At 43.7% G+C, this 20,935-nt stretch overlaps 3 protein-coding genes across 4 annotated transcripts; 1 reads left to right on the forward strand and 2 right to left on the reverse strand.

The window, feature by feature from the left end:
- Window positions 1-220: 220 nt before the first annotated feature.
- LOC120112551 (zinc finger BED domain-containing protein RICESLEEPER 2-like) lies at window positions 221-1,564 on the reverse strand. Its single transcript, XM_039132123.1, has one exon. The coding sequence runs from the start codon at window positions 1,562-1,564 to the stop codon at window positions 221-223; it is 1,344 nt and encodes a 447-aa protein (XP_038988051.1).
- A 4,591-nt stretch (window positions 1,565-6,155) lies between these two features.
- On the reverse strand, window positions 6,156-12,414 carry LOC103714772 (sphingosine kinase 1-like). Of its 2 annotated transcripts, XM_039131772.1 has the most exons (10): window positions 11,982-12,412; window positions 10,994-11,116; window positions 10,785-10,885; window positions 10,273-10,345; window positions 8,953-9,039; window positions 8,760-8,837; window positions 8,510-8,580; window positions 7,929-8,225; window positions 7,346-7,468; window positions 6,156-6,465 (listed from the first exon to the last, which is right to left on the reverse strand). In XM_039131772.1, the coding sequence occupies exons 1-10, from the start codon at window positions 12,310-12,312 to the stop codon at window positions 6,268-6,270; spliced, it is 1,482 nt and encodes a 493-aa protein (XP_038987700.1). In that variant the 5' UTR covers window positions 12,313-12,412; the 3' UTR covers window positions 6,156-6,267. The 2 variants fall into 2 exon arrangements, with proteins under 2 accessions (XP_038987700.1, XP_038987701.1); XM_039131773.1 differs by lacking the exon at window positions 10,994-11,116 and having other exon boundaries at window positions 11,982-12,414.
- Window positions 12,415-13,900: 1,486 nt separating this feature from the next.
- On the forward strand, window positions 13,901-15,859 carry LOC103699903 (dapper homolog 3-like). Its single transcript, XM_008781897.2, has one exon. It carries the CDS (start codon window positions 13,901-13,903, stop codon window positions 15,857-15,859), a length of 1,959 nt encoding a protein of 652 aa, XP_008780119.2.
- Window positions 15,860-20,935: the final 5,076 nt, after the last annotated feature.

Raw genomic sequence — 20,935 nt, forward strand, 5'->3', positions numbered from 1 at the left:
AGCAGTGCTAAAGGCAGACTCAGATGCAACGGTAGAAATGGGAATTGCCAAGATATCACGTACCATCCTAGACAATATTGGATATTTTGATTCATTGAATTTCCAATACTGTAGAATGTCAAAATTTTGATCTTCTAATGGATGAATCTGCTCCAAAAAATTAAATGGCATGTCATTTTTATTAGTATTATTGACTAATATTTTAATGTAAGCATCCAAATTAGAGATCGTAAAATACCTTCTCTTCCAAATAAGTCTCTAATTCTGACTTAGATGGTTGGGTAACTTGTACTCCATGGATGAATTCTTTATAGCCATGCATAAAACGATTCTCATCTCTTCCACCATGGGATGTAGACACCCTCTCATCCACTTGATTAAGAGAGACATTTGTGCCATATAAAATTGCATAATTATCATACAAAGTTTGAAGAACATCATGCACTTTGTTGATCTCAAATGAAGCACGATCATCATTACCATGGATTGTCTGAAAGCAATATCTAATAAGATTCATCTTATGTCTTGGATCAAGGACAACCCCTACAGCAAGAATGTGAGAGCATTCCTTCCAATACTTGTCAAATTTTTCTTGCATCTTTAAAGCCATCATCATCACAACTGCATTTGAACTCCTAGATTCTTCAATCAAGAGCATATTTATTCTCCAAATCTCATAGAAATACAAATTTGCAGTTGGATTTTTTGTTTGTGAAAAAACTTCAGTTATAAGATGAAAAACCTTTAAGAAGTCACAAATAATGATGCCTTGAGACCAATCTTCCTCAGTTGGCGCACCTTCAAAATTAGGATCCCGGGCCACAAGTCGCATAAATACATCCTTGAATTGTATAGCATCATTTAACATGAGATATGTAGAATTCCAACGAGTAGGTACATCTAAGCATATCCGTTTTTTACCATTCATCTTGAATTGTTTCACAATTCCCATAAATAATTCCAACCTTCCTTGAGATGATTTTATATATTTAACAGCCTCGCGGATCCTATGAATAGCACCCTCCGCTACCTTCAACCCATCCTTCACAATCAAATTAAGAATATGTGCACAGCAACGCACATGAAAGAATTTACCATCCAAAAGTAAATCTTTTTTAAATTGTTTTTGAAGTTCTGTTGCTACAACTGTATTTGCTGACAAATTATCAAGAGTGATTGAACCCAACCTTTTCTCAATATTCCAAGATAAAATACAGTTAGCTATAGCATCACTAATGACTAAGCCTGTATGTGGTGAAGGAACTAACTTAAAATTGATAATATGCTTTTTCAGTTTCCAATCATTAGTGATATAATGTGCAGTGAGACACATGTATCCCAATGTTTGATTTGATGTCCACATGTCCGATGTTAAGCTGATTCTTCCACAGTTCATCTTGAACAAATCTTCAAGTCTTCGTTTTTCCTTTTCATAAATTTTAAAGCAATCAGAAGACAATGTTGTCCTTGAAACAATATGAAATTCTGGTCTAAGGTTCCTAACAAAGGTCTGAAATGCTGGATGTTCAACTGTTGTAAATGGCATCTCTTGTAGAATTACCATCTTTGCAAGGTCCTCACGACTTCTTTCGTGATCAAATGAATAGGGAACTAACTCGTTCAATGGAACACCATCTTTTGAAGTCACGGTGCCTATTAATATTTTCTGTTTCTTATCATTATATTTTTTTGCCTTACAAATATTTGCATGTTTGTGAAGATGACTTGTCCCATTTTTAGGATCAGCTGAAAAAATAAAATGACAATAATTGCATCTAGCCTTGTCTTTTTGATTTTCTACCTCACAATAATGATTCCATATCTCCGACCTCCTTTTTCTGTTCGTTTTAGAGCTATCTGTATTAGAAGGCTCCATTACTTGAGAACCACTACAACGAAGTACACTTGAAACTTCAGCCATGTTTTTATTGCTATCCATCTCGGACATTAACCTATTTTGCATGCAAGCATTAAATAAAGATGTATGAGCATAAAATGCAACTTTATACAATGAAAACAAAAAAATTAACGGCTTAATAACGATGTATATCTATGACAAATAACTGAATAAGTAACAAATATTTTAAATTTATATAAGGACAAAAATTTGCCACCAAAAATATAAATAAATAAATTCCTTCTTCAGAGTAGAAACTTCAACTTGAGAGTACAGATTTCAATTGAATAGTTACACACTTACACTGTTACACAGTTACACTAGCAGGAGCTAATTAATATACAGGCATACGGACAATCTAAACTTATTGTGAGCTAATTAATATACAGGAGCTAATTAATATACAGGCATACGGACATTAACCTATTTCATAGGCTTATAGCGTATTCATTGAATTTCATTCTCCACCATCCATGTTTTTTCATAATTTACAGCATGCAAAGCCAACTATAGAAATCCCTACTATATGGATCCTCCAGTCAAGACCCAAGCAGAGAAAGTAGATCGAGGAAGACCACAGCACTGTTCAAAACCTCTTGCAGAATATCACAAGTTATGCAAAAAAAAACAAAAACCACAGCACTGTTCAAAACCAGATCAAGGAAGACTTTAGCAGAGAGAATGTCGTGCATATAAAATCTTGAAAACTATGATTAAATCTCAAAAAAATTGTGCAAACTAGGTTAGATCTCACAGATTGGTAGAAAATAAAACAAGTAGGCCGAAATGATGCTCCCCAAGTGTGGCACGCCCCTCCTCCAAATCTTCCGACTATCCTCGAGGACCCCGACGACCCCCACCTCTCCCTCTCCCTCTCCCTCAAGTCCGGCGTCGTTGCCCTGTTACAAGATAAGCCCCCTTCGCCGGAACCATCTCCCGGCCTATGCTAAAAAAAATACGGAGGACTGGAGGAGGGACATACCTTGGGACGCCGAAGAATGGGAAGAGGGAGATCCGCGGAATGGGGAGTCGGAAGTCGAAAGATCTAGGGCACCGAGCACGGAAGCGGGCTACTCTTCTCCAAATGATCCTCCGCCGCAGCTCAAGATCTAGGGCACAGCCGCACGGGAGATCTAGGGCACCGAGCACGGAAGCGGTCTACTCCTCGACGTCCTCGTCTCCTCCAGATGATCCTCCGCCGCACGGGAGATCTAGGGCTAGGGCACAGCCGCTGCGCCGCATGGGAGAGAAAAAGGGAGGAAGGGGTCCAACAGGTGAAGCGGTCCAGCGGATGATTTATATATCATCCGTTGCGGGCTGCGGGCAAAGCACAGAGCACAGTAGTCAGTAGCACTGCGGGCCTGCGGCCCAATGGGCTGCATGTCTTAAAAAAATGGTCCAAAAAATTGGGTCGGGTCGGGTCGGGGTGCGGGTCGAAATTGGGCAGACCCAACCCGACCCGAAAAATAGAACGGGTCCAAATTTAGGACCCGATCCGGCCCCGCGGGTCCTAAAATGCGGGTCGGGTCGGGTCTTAAGCGGGTTGGGTCGAGTCGGGTCACGGGTCGACCCAACCCATTTGCAGCCCTAATTATGATATGGTAGCACAAGATAGGTGTACCTGCCGAGCTCATACCTGCCGAGGTCACGTCTGCCAAGGTCATGCATGCCGAGCTCATACCTGCCGAGGTCATGCAAACCGAGGTCATGCATGCCGAGCTCATACCTGCTGAGGTCACGTATGCCGAGCTCATACTTGTCGAGGTCATGCATACCGAGCTCATATCTGCCGAGGTCATGCATGCAGAGCTCATACCTACCGAGGTCATGCATGCCGAGATCATGCATGCTGAGGTCGTGCACGCCGAGATCATGCTTGCCAAGGTCACGCTTGTTGTCAGATACGGATGCTCTGATTGTATTCTTGGGGTGGTCCATTTTTTTTCCCCACAAGGGGAAAATAAAATTTCGAAAATTGATGCACAAATGATACGGGACCGCAGAGCTCAGAATTTCCAAACGGGTTAGGTTTGCATTGGCTTTTTAAAGACATTATTGGCACTTTTCTTTTTTAAAAAAATTAAATATAAAAATTTTATTTTTATTTTTTTCAAATTTCTAATAATAGAAAAATATATTTGGTTCTCTTTTTTTTTTTTTTTTTTGAGATACAGTCGAGAGAGCAATAGAAGAAAAAAATGGGAATAAAGCCAGTGACGCTACCTATGATGAAGGATAGCTTTACATCAGGCGGAGAAATAGCCGGCAAGGTCCGAAGAGCTGGTATGGTTGGGTAGAAGAGACGACGCTAAAAGCGAGAGAGGTTGAGAGAAGAAGAGTAAAAACCTACTTTTAAAAAAAACTGAAAGTAAAAATTGTCCACTTCCACTTGTTTCAGAAATAATGAAAGTTGTCTAAAAAGAAAAACTAAAACAGAAATAAAATAACCAAATATATTTTCTATACTGAATTCTCTATTTTTATTTTTATAAAAAAAGAAATAAAAAAAAAGTATCAAATAGGCCCTAAATTGTAAGTTGCAGGTTTGTTTCCAAGTGCTGTAATTTTGGGGAATTTCTGAACACCATTATGATATGGTAGCACAAGATAGGTGTACTTCATGGTGCGATAAAGGCACAGCTTGAGACTCTGGTATGTTGTGCAGCAACCCGGATCAATATAACCAACTAAGAAAATGACCATGATATGCTTAGCCTCGTGAATTCATGGGTGCTCATCCGCTTGGATCCGTTGCCCCAAGATAGAAGCAGTGATGGAGTTACTTGCCTCGGATGCCAACTAATGCTGCAAGAGAAAGAAGAAGAAGAAGAAGAGCATGGCGTTAGCATCATTTTTAACCCTTCAAAGTGGTCTGGGAACAATAAACACAAAGTTCACATCTGATTGGATCGGCAATTTGTTCGATAAATAGCTCGAAGCTAAGTACACTTATATGCTGGATTATGTATCCTAGCCAAATGAAGATCTTTGTCAGTTTAGGTTTAACAATGTATCCTACCCAAATTGCATAATGATAGGATGACAAATACTAGCAATGAAATGAAGTTATCTATTAAGCACCCTCAGTAGATCCAATGTTCTCATTTGAATTACACAAACACATGGATTGGAGGACTATATTATTAGATCATAATAGCAAAAAAGGAAGTTAATACTTCAGTGTTTAGCTTTACTTGAGAAAATGATAAAGCCACTGCCGCTTCCCTAAAAAACCTATACAACGTTAGCAATTATAGAGGCTCTTGATTCGTTGAAATTAATGCACCTTTTTATCCATCCATTCTGACTTCGAAATTTTGGCTTTTCGCCGGCCTTTAGCTTTCCAAGAGCTCAAACTTCGCATTGCAAAAAAACTTGAAGCCAACAAACAGTGAATCCATAAATTTTGATAGCTTAAGATTAAATTAAAAAAAAATTAATTTTTAACCGGTAGAAAAATAGTTTTTTCATGTCGAATGATACTTTTTCACCTCTTTCCTTTGAAAGCTCCAACCAAATAATATATCTTTCTTCAATTTTTCGTTGACCATACTTTCCCTTCTTCTTTTTTCGCAAACCAGACAAATCTTTTGTTCTTACCAAACACAAGGGCAAAGTGTATGAGTCAATATGTTTTTTTTCACCTTTCTTTTTGAATCAGTCCTGTGCATCAAATCAACTTTTGCAAGCACTGGATCAATGGAACTGGTAGCACGCCATTATCTGGAAGTTCTACGAGCAACATCCATAAAACCTAAAAATGCTTGTATGTTTTCCATTGCGAAAAGATCTATTATACCATGCGGTTGTTTCCACATCACTGACTAAAATTTTCCTCAGCAGACCGTTGAAAAATAGGTCCCAGCAATACCTTATCATTTTTAAAATTGCCCTAATTGGTTCAAGAAATAATAAATGAAATTAAGGGCCTAACCCTAGAAGCGGAAATATATTAAGAATAAAAGAGATTCTAAGGGTGAGACATAGGAAGACAAATTGTAACAATAACAATTGAGAAAAGAAAAACTTAGAACTTGTTAGGCATCATTTTTTTTAAATAAAAAATAAAATTCTATACTACCATTAACATCATCATCATCTTACTGCAACTACCATTGTATCCATCACCATGGATATATTTTTTTAAAAAAATAATAAACTATATCAAACATATTTATATTTTAGAAATTTTTAAATATATATCTTTTTCTATTTTGCAAAATTTTAAAAAAAATGATGCCAATAGACACCTTAAAACTGTCATAAATTTCTTTTTTATTGCTTCTTTAAGATGTATATGTACACAGCTCTACACACAGCTGAAAATGAAGTAGACAATCAGATGGATGATACGGGGGAAGAAAAACATATCATCTAGGAGAGAATATAGTAGCTAAACCCTGGTCAACCGTCAATTGAAGTGGCGGCCCATAGGACATTCGATACTCCTGCTGAATGCCGCCATTGACTCGGTCTCCCATAGCGATGACCTCTCCATCAGAGTCAACGATACCACCCTTGGTGGGATTCCCAACACGCTGACCAGGCTTTAACCGGAATGCTTTCACCTGTGAAACACATAAAGAAAACACTTGGACTGGAGAATGGTTTCTCAACTTTTTATGTACACGATACAACTGCTCGGGAGAAGCCTTGTGTGTGAAAAAAATGGAATGAGAGTGACTTTTTTTTTGTTTTTAAGAATCCAACCGCTCAGGTCAAATGAGCATGACTTATAAAACATTTGTATCAAACAATTGGCCGCATTGCCCATCATTGCAGGTCTCGACTGGATACGACTACTTGGAGTCAAATAGTTATCCAAGTCGACTAAGTAAATCTTATAATTTTACTACTGAAAATTTTCCCTTGTATTTTTAACATCGTATTAATGTAAGCCTCTTTCAATTAATTAGAACTGTCATCAGAGCCAACAATACTCCGCCAGTTCTTCCAATACAGAGCAGAGAGTTCAGAGAATGGCTTATGAGCAATTATCAGGCAGGGGAACACAACTACAGAGCCACATATTTCTTCAAAACTGACATTACTGTTACTCTTAGTCATCATTGACATCTTTAGCAATATCTCTATTCCTTGAGCTCTACCTTTAACACCCAAAATATGAACAATTCTGATTGCCGCATGCTTTCACCAGGTCAAACAAAACCGTGCTCTCTCTCTCTCTCTCTCTCTCTCTCTCTCTCTCTCTCTCTCTCTCTCTCTCCTCTCTTTTTCTCCCTCCCCCTTCAAGTTTTTCCATCAATCAGTTATATGCATAAGTTAGCCTTGATAGCCTGACCTTCTATGCACAAATCCAAAACGTTCTTTAGGAGAACTTTTATCACATCCCCAAGGAATTAAAAAACAAAAAACATTTTCTAAACTGCAATTTTTTTTTCATAAAACATGACTTAGCCATTAAAAGGTCCAGAGAACTGTACGCACCTTGAGATAGATGACATATGGTGATTTGAGATAACTTCCATCACTCATTTTTAACATCAGTCCCAGAAGGGCTGATTTTGGGCAATCCCTAAGTATGGCTGCATCCAAGCAGCCATCTGAGAACTGCATCACAATCAAGAAGGGTTGTCATGACGAGTTGCTCAAGTAAGAACAAGAGACATGAAACAAACATCAAGTAGCATCGAGTACTAGGCTAATCCAATATTTTCATAGAAAAAGGAGTAGCATTTCAAGATATGTCGCATCTTTTGTGAGATAAAATCAATCAACCATCTCTGTGCATAAAAAAAAAATCCACATATGCGAAAACAGAATGTTCGAGATACACGGATTAATGAAAGAATAAAAGAAAAGTATTAATCATCTCCCTTTCATTGCCTGGCGTAAATGCAGTGCCACATGCAGAAATACAATGTTTAGGATCTCACACTAAAAGAATTTTATGCATGTTGATGACTCAAACACCTGCTTATGTGATTGACAGTCTATATTACTATTTCATACTGTAATGGGAACAAAATAAATATAGAAAAGAAAATTGCTATAACAAGAAAGAAACTACCTTAGCTTCTGGTGCTGGCATAATATCTTCACCAGCCCAAGGCACATTGTTAATCCAAACTGAAATAAAAGGGCCATCAATTGACCTCCATTCTAAACCATCGAAGGAAGCTACCGGGCCTGGGTAACCACATGATTTAACTTCAGCATTATTTACTCGGCCTTGTTCAGGCAGTACAGTGTTGCCCATGTCGCTGCCGTTTTGCTTTATTGGTTCCCCATATGATTCATATCCAGGTGCAGGCACAAATTGAACATGTCCATGGTATCTTCGCAAGTTCATCATTCGCAGCAGAGACTAGAAGCACATAAGAAATAAAACATAAGAAAATATCAATGATCCTGCCAAAGAGGGTTAAGTAGGAAGCTAGCCAATTAATTCATGTCATGGCAGATGAATTAAATCTTTTAAAATCTTCAGAATTATATGAGTTCAGCAAAACCAGCATCATCTCATTTCTTGAACAATAAAGCCACATGACATTCTAAATAACATTGACTTAGCTACATAGGTTTTATCATAATTCAAGCAATATAAAAAATAATATTAGGAGAAAATCTCAAAACAATTGATGTACATACATAAAAGTCTAAACGAGCACTTCCCATCCACCTATACTTCTCGGACTCGATGTCAATATCAGCCACCAAACCTACAGGTAACCATTAACTGACATATAGATATACACATACCAAACTTTATCTTTTTTTCTGAAAAAAAAGCTGAAACAGGTTGACTAATTCTAAAGAAAATCTGTAGCCATACATCATCTGATTTGAAAAAAAAAAAGCCTTGACAGTTTCTTTTTCATTTTTTTTTTTTTTTGCATACCCCAAGTAAGCATCAAGACACTGAAGAACTTCTTCTCTCCTTGCAAAACAGTAGCAACATCAAGTGTGCGTTTGTGGCCTGCAAGGTTGGAAGAAAATTGCTATTGTATATATTTTCATTTAAATACACAAAAAATGGCAGCATTTTCCAATGCTTGGCACTTAGATGAACCAAACATAACACAAAAGACAACCTCTGATAACTGCAAATGTAGCATTGGAAACGGAGTACAAATCACCAACTGAATCCAGAAGTGATTTTGCCATGCCATTCCCCGTGCCTGCATTAGATGTTCCACATCATAAATCAAATTGCGCAAAGAACATACAATCATTATGAACATTATTTCTTCAGCCTTCAGGAGTCCAAATCATACAAGTAGTTAAAATAACAGCAAGCTGATCGACAAGAAACCGAAGGTTAAGATTCATATTTATTATTTATGAAACCAACTGAGAATATACACTTAATAGATTTAGTAATTATAAGCATGGTAGTGTGCAGGAAATAATGCCTTGAGCAAGTTTAAGTACATTCTATTTTCTTTGACATTGGAGAACTACTGTCTATTTTTGCTATTTCTTTTTTTAGTAGAAAAACAAGTCTGCAGCTTTTTGTACAAAATCTGCTGCTCTGTACAGAATTTAAGTAAATATGTGCGTCTTAATTCATATTGCACAAGGAACTATAAGGCTCCCCCTTAATATGATAAAATGGACAGTGGCTACTAATTGTGACACAGAGCATCATGGCAACAGACCCATTATTCCATCACATTACTCTATTAATGATGGAAGTGTCTCTCACATCAGTTCCATCAGGGAAAGACTAAGATAAACCAGATGTTCATGAACATATTGGTCATGCTATTGATACCAAACAAGTTGCAGTACCATACTTCCTTAGATGTCTAAAAAATTATTCCAAGTTTTCCAACCAGATGTTGCCTAACTTACCTATATAATTAAGATATAGGACCTGAATCTATAATCCCTTCGTCCATTTTAATACATTGTAAGGCATAAATCTATATGAGGAAGTGAAAGGTCGCATAAAAAGTCTACAGGACAATTTCAGCATAAAACACAACTGCCCCCGAACATTTAAGGTTCTGCATGCCCTACATTTGGGTCAAGACAGAGCCAGAAGGGTCAAAAATTAGGTTAATCAGGCATCTGGCAGACCATGATGGCATTGGGAAATAAAGTCAAGAGATCAAGACCAACCAAACCAACAGAGCTAATACCTCACCCATTTACTCCTAGTTCAGTGAAATCCCAACAGAACATTAAGCCTTTGGCTAACCAGGGAACATAAGCCTGGGCTTAGCCTGGTTTGAATACATATTGCTTTAAGCATTGAATTTATAGCAACATCGGCATTTATTTTTCTTATTGGACTTAACTCCATGAAATCATGATTTTTGTTTGATGTCAATAGTTTCAAAAAGCATATCAATAAGGTAAAATGACAGTTTGACAGTTCATGATATGCCTATGCCAACAAAACTTACCTGCAGGAATTATCCCAAGAGGCACTTTGATTGCAGTATCCCAGTCTTCTCTTTGCAGCAAGCCATTGACAACCTATTCGAAAAATGGAAGATGATTAAGAATATGCATAGTGGAAGAGAAGAAAAAAGGAAGCAGCTGAATCAGCAATCGGGAATCGCAACCCTGCCCAGTAATAGTCACACAGCGAGCACTAAAAGAGTATAAGTTATGGAACAACACCATGAAATGAGAGATAGGCCCCAGATGATTTATATCAGAAAATTGTTGCCACATAAAATTTAAACTTGAAGTTAGTGATGTGAAAGCATAACAATGTTGACAACTAATCCTTTGAAAATAGTCCATAAAACCTACAGAGGCTAGGTTCTGCCACCCAATCAACAGAAAACTCAAAAAGGTCACAAAAATTTTGCAAAATCCATGACATGCTCACAGCTGAGGTTTGAAGTTAGATGAGCCACAGTACCAAATAAACTTCCACACATTCCATGGTCAATATGCAATTACTAACCTCCACAAGAACACCATCACCACTAACACATACAATTCCGTCATATTTTAGAAGACCCAGAGAACGGGCAATTTCTTGAGCATGAAGCTGATACTTTGTCTCTGAAAGAAAAGCAGAGCTTAAGAAGTTAGAAATAATAGTAAGCAAGTGAGAGTGAGTGAGCACGCGCGGGAGAAGAGGGGGGAGGAGAGATTTGGAAATTCACCAACCTTGCATTGTATAAAGAATATCAGCGGCTACAAGAAGGGGCTTGACTTCACAGTGGAAGATCTTGCGCCCACTTTTCTTTCCACCAAAGGGGTTTACAATAATAAATAACCTCTTCGGACGGCCTATTTTGAAAAAAGTTATGAATCTCTTTCGGCAAGGTAGTCAAAAATAATACATGAATTTTCTAATTTACTTCTAAATAGTATATAATAAGAAAAAATCGTAGTAGTTTAAATTGAAATTGGAGCTATTAATGAAATATAAGTCACAATGATATCCATCATAAGAAGTGAAGTGGTCAAAAAGGATAAACTTTCCTATTTGTTTTTCACTACAGAATAGTATTAGAATGAAAGATTATATGATTTCTTGAAACTTCTACAATACAGAGCATGAACCTGATCTCGTTTAATTTGTGGACTCACAAAGAAAGAAAACACAACTTTATTTTTAGAAAGAGTACAAACGCTACAGAATCAGTCTAACCAGAAACTACCAGTCATATAAATTAAAAAAAAAAACGCCTCCGACCATTTTCTAAGGAGCACAAACTACTGGCAGATCTTATCGACGTCTATAAACAAAATAATTTGAAAAAAAATTGACAATCGCAGAAAAAACAGAAGGAAGAAAAGCAGAAAAGCAGAAGAAGAATAAGAAGAAAAGGTCTCTTTGGAAAAAAAGGTTCCAAAAAGATAACTTATCATAGATAAATATAGTCGTCTCCAAAAATTCAACAGAAAAATCACGGACGGAACAAAAAAGATTATTTTTTCCCTAAAAGGCACAAGTAAGAATAATTCTTAGTGATCAGGAAGAAAAAAAACACTCAAGAGAATCGAAGCAATTATATCTTCGCTTCTATAAATTAACCTATCTGTCTGGGAAAAATGCAACAAAAAGACAAAATATTAACACAAAAAGGATTTCTTTTTCTGATCTAGGAAGAAAAACTCAAAAAAGGAGGGAATAATCCTTGCGTCTTACCAAGGGACTTGATGCAATCCCTCAGCCGCTGGCTCCATTGAAGCACCGGCTCCTCGGTCGGCAGCTCCAGAACGTAGTCTCTCCTCGTCCTCTTCCCGAAGCTCACACCACCGCAAGAAGCCCCTCTAGACGCTCCCACGAAGGCCCTGAGCGTAATCCTCTGCCCCTCGGCCTCGAATCCCAGCACCTCCGATTCCACGGCCAGGCACCTCTCGCCGCCGTCGCCGGCCCTCCACCGGAGAGTGCCGTCGGCGGCCAGGCTCGCCTCCGCCGGCACCCCGTTCACCCGGATCCGCTTCGTTAGGGTTAGGGCTCCGGCTTTCCCCTCCATTGCTATTAGTCTCGGTTCCAGAGAGAGAGAGAGGAGAGCTTGGAAGGCAAAGGTGGGGTATTTGGGGTTTAAATAAAACGAACAAGAGGAGGGAGGGGGCGAAGACCCAGCGATCATCCAAAAGGCGCACATAAAGTTTTATGCGTCATTGATTCTGCCCTCTTATTGACGTTGACGTTCGCTGTTATAACGGGAAATTTTAGACCGTTATTTGCCCTTGCCAAGAATTCAACTGCACGTGCTCTTTATTTTCTTTTTATTTATCAGAAAATAACATGATAACTACGAAGTATTGCAGTCCGTACAGTTCGGCTTCCAAAGGATGCAATTAGGACAATAACGTTATAGTACATACAGCCAACTCGGTTCGAAACCGCATTGACTCGGTGCGAACCGGTTCGCACTGAGTGGCATCGAACCCGCCGCTTTCGATCGATTCCAGTCCAAAAAAGAGCAGTTCTAATCGGTCCTTTTTGCGGTTCGAGTTTATAGAGACCGGAACCGAATTGAAATTACAAATCGATTGTGAGTTAGAACCGAATTGACATGGCAAACCGACCCAATTCCATACCGGGTCCTAAATCGGACAATTCGATCTGATTCGATGAACCTTGATAGCTATTACTGGTCACTGCAACAATGAATAACAAATGATATAAATAGTATTACCTGACTACATATATGTCCAGTTTACGCATTATGAATGATTATTAATTTTATAATAAAAAAGTTTGAAATTTGGAATGTATTATCTTGCAATTAAAAATAAAAAATGGGAGCTACTTTTCTCAAAAACTATACTTTCATTTTCCCTAAATTCTTTTTTTATTTTATACTTACAATTATCTTTCTTTGCCTTCTTTTTTTTTGTATTTTTTTATTATTTCATCTAATTCCTCAATGAACTAGTGATACATAAATGCTAACATTCTTCGGAACAAAAATACTAAGAGATAAAATAATAATATTTATTATTTTAATGACTATATTATTTGATCATAAATTTGAATTATATATAAAATAAAATCATCATTCTGCTTATGGTGTCGCAATTAGCTAAGTCATCTTCTCACATAAAGATTTTCTAGCGGTGACATAGTAGCGACTATGAAAACCATTATAACATTAGTCACTACTAAAAAATGGGAGAACCATTATAACATTCGTCAGTACTAAATAATGGGAGTGTCAATGGTCGAGCTCGGGTCCGCATAGGAATTTCTATGTACAAGAGGGGCGACCCGGCCAGGAAAGAAAAAGGAAAGAGTGGGGGCAGGTTGCGGTCGATCCGAGAAAATATGAACGCGGGAGGTCGTCACGTGGCTCCGCTAGATTGGGAAGCGCCGAAGACGGGACAGAATCTAGTGGTGGGGCCTCTCTGTCAGGGGCGGTACACTTGGTATCTGGTCACCGCCAGGGTAATCTTTGTCCAATATAGTGGGTTCGGTTGATAAGGGGGCAAAATCCGAAGGAAGAAGAGCGAAAGAACAGACTAGGAGGGGGTGAGCGGGTGAGCGGGTGCTTTGAGATTTGTGTTTGGGGGGGTGATCTTTCGAGCATTTCGCCAAACACCTGCCGGCGGGGTGGTATGGCCGAAGCTGGGGGGACGCCGGCGCTGGGGAAGGGGGGAGCACAGAGGAAGCCATCTAGTGGGATTGCGGCCAAGCGTCCGTCGTGGGCTGATGTGACGAAAGGCGTTCCGAGGCCTCCAGTATGGACCTGCCACCGGACCCCTTCACGTGAGCTGGAGGAGCTGCAGAACCGGTTCCCGGAGGTCATCGAGGTGCCGGAAGAAGAGTTGGAGGAGGTGCGGTCTGAATGGAGGAGTACCACTGTACTCGTGAGGAGCCTGGGTAGGAGCATACCGGCCGATTGGGTGGTGAAGGAGATACGGCGAGCCGGGAAGCTGGATTATGACGCCGAGTGCTTCACCCTGTCGGAGGGGGTCATTGCCATCAGGTTCGCCAACGAGAACGACCGGGAAGCCGCGATGCGGAATGGTCCGTGGATGGTGGCGGGACAGGTGCTCGCCATGGACCGGTGGCGGCCCAGCTTTGTTCCGAAGCCCGGGTGTTTCGGGCGGGTGGTTGTCTGGTTACGGCTCCCCAGTCTGCCGATGGATTTCTGGAAGAAGGAAGCGATCTTCAGGGTGGCGGCGAGGGCCGGTACCCCCTTGGCGCTGGATGGCTTCACAGAGCAGAGGCGGAGGTATGGCTTCGCCAGGGTGAAGGTGGAACTCGACGCCTCTGCTCCGCTTGTGCCCGGAACATGGGTGCGGGGGAGCTCGGCGGATGGAGGGGCCCCTTTCTGGCAGGGTTTTGTTTATGAAAACCTGCCAGTGCCGTGCGCTAAATGTGGACGAGTAGGCCATTCGGCGGTGGGATGTGTGTTTGTGCCTCCGGCGGAGGGGAGGTTGAATCCGGAGGAGGTAAGTGGTGGGTCTGAGGAGGTCCGTGATGGGATTGACGCCTCGGAGACGCCTAAGGAAGCGGAGACAGGGAGGGAACGACCCCAGGAGGCAAGGGCCTTTGGTCCATGGTTGGTGACGAATCGGATTGGGCCAACCCCGCCGGCGTTCCGGAAGAAGGAGTCCCCGCGTCCTGATGCTGGGAAGACGGCGGGGCCAGCGGCGTCCGGGGCCAGTCCGAGCCGGCCGGGGGACGGGCCGGCCTCTCCGATCGACCTTGAAGGGTGGCAGAAGCCATCCAAGGTGGCTCGTCGGAGGACGCCGGAGAAAGACGTGTCGGAGGCGGGTGCGAGCCGGCCGATGGGTGGACCGAGTCAACCTGGTGCGGGTTCCGGGTCGGATGCTGAGTTGACTCAGGACTCGGGCCGGGTGGCTCCGTGTGTGGGCCGGCTTGAAGAGCGGCCCAACGCCAGTGGGGGCCTTCGACTGGGGGGCCCGACTCAGAGTCCGATGAAGCGCTTTAGAAGCCCGCCCAGGAGAGCTGTGGGCGCTGGCCTGTCTACGGGCGACTCGACGACCTCGGGTGAGGGGAAGACTCCTGTCCAGGTGAAGGGCCGGAGGCCGGCGGTGTTCTTCCGGCAGAGGAGTCGGAGCTCACCTCCGCCCCTCGCGCCTGTTGGTGAACGACCTCCCCGGGTGGACCAGCAATCGGCGGGCGGTGACGTGCGGCTGGAGCCGGCCGCGAGCACAGGTGGCCGTCTGGCGCATTCGTTGTCGCTGGCGGCGGACCTGACGGAGCTTGGCCGGACGGCGTCGCAGACGATGGCTTCGGGGGAGTTGCTGACGGTGTCGACCGATGTTGTTAGTGGTACTGGGAGTGGCTCGGATGGGCAGGTGACATCGGCTTTGAAGGGGAACAGTCCGTGCCAAATGGCACGGGTGTACAGTGAACCAGAAGCTTCAAAGGTGAAGGGGAAAATAGTGGCCTCTGATGCTGGGGAGCTGGCTCTAAAAAGCGGCGGAGGGAAGGACCTCTCTGAATGTGTAGGGAAGGGGGGGAGACTGGCACAATTGGCACGGGGTCGGTGGACGGTTTGTGCCATATGGCACAGGGCAACAGTCAGCATCCTCAAATTCTAGCTCAGCTTATGGCTTCGGCTAAGGGAATGCGAAGTGACTCACTAGGAGGTGTAGAGTGCATGGATGAGGGTGCAGGGGGTAGCCACAGCTCCGGTGTTGGGAGTTGTGCGGGACCATTGGGTGCTTTATGAAGATCCTACTATGGAACTGCCGGGGGGCGGGGAAACCCTCCTTTGCTCCGGCTTTTCGTCAGTTGGTGCAACAGCACAACTCGGATATTTGTGTGCTATTAGAGTCTCGGCTTTGTGGCAGTAGTTTGCAGAAGGTGAGAAGGGTGATCCCGCGAGCGTGGGGCTTCTATGCTGTGGATTCTCAAGGATTGTCGGGAGGTATCATCGTCACATGGGATTTGGGTCGATGTACATTGGGGTGTTTTAATGTTTGCTCTCAAGAGGTGATCTTGGTGATCTCAGAGGGTAACAGGCGTCCTTGGGTTCTCTCAGCAGTTTATGCCAGTACTGATTATAGGGTCAAGAGGACACTATGGGAGGAGGCTACGCGACTGATAAGTCATGGTCACCCTATGTTGGTAGCAGGAGATTTCAATTGTATTGTGGATGCTTCGGAAAAGTTGGGGGGGAACCCTTTTACTCTCAACAGGAAGATCAAGGAGTTCCAGGATTTTCTTACTGCCAATGGTTTGATTGACTTGGGCTTCTCAGGGCCTAGGTATACATGGTGTAACAATCAGCAGGGGCGGGCCCGAGTATGGGAGAGATTGGACAGAGCCTGTGCTACAGCCGGGTGGGTTCAGTGCTTTCCGGACCATCATGTCAGACATCTGCCGAGGATTGCCTCGGATCATCATCCATTGCTGGTGAGTACTGAGATATACACCCCAGTTCGCCCCCCTTTCAGATTTGAGAAGTTCTGGCTTAGCTATCCACGTTCTTGGGAGATGGTGAGGGAGGCGTGGTGTTCCCCGGTTAGGGGCGATGCTATGTATCGGGTATCCCGAAGGTTGGAGTTGACTAGGCGGAGGTTGAGAAGGTGGAATCGGGAGGAAGTGGGGAACATCTTTAGGAGGGCAGAGGAAGAAGAGGAGGCCATTTCCAGACTTCAGGTTCAGGAGGCACAGATGGGAGGATTATCGGAGGTTCTGATGGGGGAGCTTAGATCTCACTTGGCATTGCATGACTCCCTTCTGAGACAGCAGGATACACTATGGAGACAGAAGTCCAGGGTACAGTGGATTTTGGAGGGGGACCGAAATACAAAGTTCTTTCACCAGTCTACGGTGATTAGGAGGAACCAGATCAGGATCAGATCTATCAGGGGTGAGGACGGCCAGGTATCAGATGACCCGGTGGTTATCCGGAGGATTGTTGAGTGCTTCTTCAGAGCGAGGTGGACGGAGCAGAGGGGAGAGGGGGGCCGAGTGGAGCCGCCGGTACCGGGAGTGAGGGTGTCAGGGGAGGAGGCTGCTGAGCTGACTAGGCCGGTCTCGGTGGAGGAGATTCGGGGGGCGGTTTGGTCTCTTGAGGGGGACAAGGCGCCAGGGTCGGATGGCTTTCCACCGCTCTTCTTTCGGAGGTACTGGAGGATAGTGGGACAGGATGTGACGGCGGCCATACAGCAGTTTTTTACTTCAGCAGTGATGTCCTCGGATTGGCAGCGGACTTTCATTACCCTGATACCGAAACGGCAGGATGCCTCTGAGCCGGGTCACTTTCGACCGATTAGCCTCTGTACCACTTTGTACAAGGCTACGGCGAAGATTCTTGCCGTCAGGTTGCGGGATGTTCTGCCGAGTTTGATCAGTCCGGAGCAGGGTGCTTTCATAGGTGGTCGGAGTATATCCGACAATGTGATGATAGCCCAGGAGTTCATGTTTGATTGGAGAGGGCTCCGATGAGGAGGAGCTTGATGGGAGTCAAGCTAGATATGGAGCGGGCCTATGATAGGATGCGATGGGAGTTTCTATATCAGTCTCTGCTGGGGTTTGGTTTTCCTGGGGTGTGGATTCAGTGGATCATGGGTTGTGTCAGGACTCCTTCTTTTGCCATCTTGGTGAATGGCACGCCTTCTAGCTATTTTGTGTCTACGGGAGGGCTACGACAGGGGTGTCCCTTATCCCCTTATCTGTTTATTCTATGTGCGGATGCGCTATCCAGAGCTCTGCATCAGGTTGTGCTCGCCCAGGAGCTGAAGATTTACAGGCCCGCGCTGATGCCCCATCGATCTCACATTTGCTCTTTGCGGATGATTGTTTGCTGCTAGCCCGTGCGACTTGCCGAGATGCTCTGGTTCTTACTAGAGTCCTTCAGGACTATTGTGCTATGTCTGGTCAGAGGGTCAACTTTTCGAAATCTGCTGTGTGCTTTAGCCCGTCGACCAGACAGGAGATGAGACATTCTATTAGGGAGATCTTGGGGATAGGTGAGCAGGATGGCACGATGAGATACTTGGGGGTCCCGCTCTCTGGCCGGCGCTTGCGTGGGAGTGACTGTTCCTATCTGGAGACCAGCATTAGGCAGAGGATGGAGGGTTGGCAGATGCGCTCTCTATCTATGATGGGGAGGATTACCCTGGTTAGGTCAGTTCTCTCCTCGATCCCTGTTTATTTACTTTCCCATTCTATTATTCCAGTGTCGACCTTGAGGAATATTGAGCAGCTGGTTAGGAACTTTATTTGGGGTAGGCAAGGTGGTAGAGGTGGTATTCATTTGCTGGCATGGGAGGTGGTGTGCCAGCCTACCAGATGTGGTGGTCTAGGGGTGCAGTCCCTGTTGGTGCGAAGGGAGGCTCTAGCGGCACGCCATGTAGCTAGATTTGTTATGGAGCCCGATAGTTTGTGGTCCTCACTGATGAGGGCCAAGTATGGCGTTCTGGTGCCCGGAGTGCGAGCGGCCCGTTCTCACTCCCTGGTGTGGAAGGAGATGTGTGCCAGAGCTGGGGTGGTCCTTTCGGAGATCAGATGGGCGATTGGTGATGGATGCTCCATTGATATATTGGAGGACTGTTGGGTGACTGCAGTGCCGATCAGCCGCATGCCGACCATGGTGGACACGGTGCGATTAGCAGGCCGGAGGGTTAGCGACCTGTTGGACTCAGAGGAGGGCAGGTGGAGGGAGGGATTGATCCGAGAGGCATTTGGGGCTCAGTTGGCTGAGACGATTTTGGGCCTCCCGGTGCCAGTTCAGGGGGAGACCGACAGGTTGGTCTGGGCGCCGTCGGGCCGATCACAGGTGCGAGCCAGGGACCTTCAGGCTTTGTTCAGGGGGGAGCCAGCGAGAGTGATTGAGGGAGGTTGGATCTGGCGGATGAGGATTCACCCGAGGGTTGCGCTGTTTTTATGGAAGGTGGCTTGGGGCTGCCTCCCTACCAGGAGTATACTAGTCAGGCGGGGTGTTCGGGTTCCTCAGGAGTGCGAGGTGTGTTCGGATACAGAGGAGACTATTCGACATGTTCTACTACACTGCCATAGGGCTAGGGAGATTTGGAGGCGCTCTCCTGTTCCTATTCATCACTCGGTAGAGACGGCACAGGATTTGTTGCACTTGCTGCGAGCCTCGGTACGGAGCCCTATGTTCGCAGAGGCAGGGATACTTAGAGCGTATCTGGCCTACCATATTTGGTTGGACCGGAACGCTCGTCTGTTTGAGGGTAGGAGGCTCTCGGCGATGATGGTGGTAGAGAGAGCGGTGCTTCAGGCGGAGGAGGTCCTCTCCTGCATGGCCTCGTCTTCACTTGGGCCAACTAGGGACATCTGGGGTATCCGTAGTGCTGTTTCAGCGCCGAGTTTTGCGGTGGTTTCTTGGGTACCCCCACCCCCTGGTTATCTCAAAGTGAATTTCGATGGCAGTGTGGCGAGGAATGGGAGGTCAGGAGGAGTCGGTTTTGTTATCAGAGACCACCATGGGAGGTTGATTGCGGCGGGTGGCCGGGGCTCGACAGGGCTCTCAGTTGTGGGAGCAGAGCTATGGGCAGCATGGGCCGGTGTTTCCTACGTGAGGCGGGTGCTCGGGGCCGGGCGGGTGTTTCTTGAGGGGGACTCTTCTATTGTTATAGATTGGATCCGGGGGGCGGATAGATATGGAGATGGCCACCCACTTATTCGGGAGACCCGCAGGCTGGCTATGGCGATGGAGGAGTTTCAGGCAGTACATATTTTCCGGGAGGCGAACAGGGCAGCAGACTGGGTCGCCTCCTATGCTGCACGGCATTCTGGGGAGTTATGTTGGTCATCCACGGCAGAACTCCCGCCTGATCTGTATCTTTTGCTTTTTTCTGATTTGGCAGGATGTACTCAAGTTAGAGCTATATGAATTGCCGTTTTAACCAAAAAAAAAAAAAATCGCAGCTGCCTGCGCAATAGCCGGGCCTCCAAGGAAAAGACAAGCCGGAGCTAATGGGCTTCCAAATTGGATGGCCCGAGAGCTGTCTCAAGCATTTCGAAATATTTTATTTTTTAATTTTATTGTACGTATCCGTACTTATCAAATTTGAATCGCACAAAAAAAAGTAAAAAAAAAAAAAAACACAAGCTGGGTTAGCTTCATAGAAGAAATATATATATATATTTTAAAATTATATTTAAAAGAAAAAATAACAGTCAAATTGAATTTTTGCTTGAGAAGGCCCAGTTGGTGGCCTTGAGAAAAAATTTATATCTTGTAGCATCGAAATTTCAATACAAGTACTTGATATTTCTAGATGTCCAATTAAATGCGCATCGCCTTTTGACTGAATAAACATAAATACATGGGATCAAGATCTTTGATTATTTTTTTTTTTTGAGATAGATATAAAATTGAATGTATTAGAGATTTTCAATCCAGTTGCTATGCAAGGACTTTTTTTCTTTGTATAAGCACTACAAATATTTCAATTATTAATATATGTATAGATGCATTAAATATTTGCTATCTGGATGCTGTGCAAGGACTTTTTTTCTCCATATAAACACTACCAATATATCAATTATTAATGTATGTTTATATTTCTTTTTGCAGATAAAAGATATAAGAAATTATTTAACCTTGTGAACTAGGAAAATTTAGGTCAATGTGAGATTTATGTTGGTCTTTGCATGGCTCGAGAAAGCCTTTCTCTAGTTATATGTCGGTTCCTATA

Source organism: Phoenix dactylifera, chromosome 11 (genome assembly GCF_009389715.1).
Source record: "Phoenix dactylifera cultivar Barhee BC4 chromosome 11, palm_55x_up_171113_PBpolish2nd_filt_p, whole genome shotgun sequence".
NCBI lineage: Eukaryota > Viridiplantae > Streptophyta > Magnoliopsida > Arecales > Arecaceae > Phoenix > Phoenix dactylifera.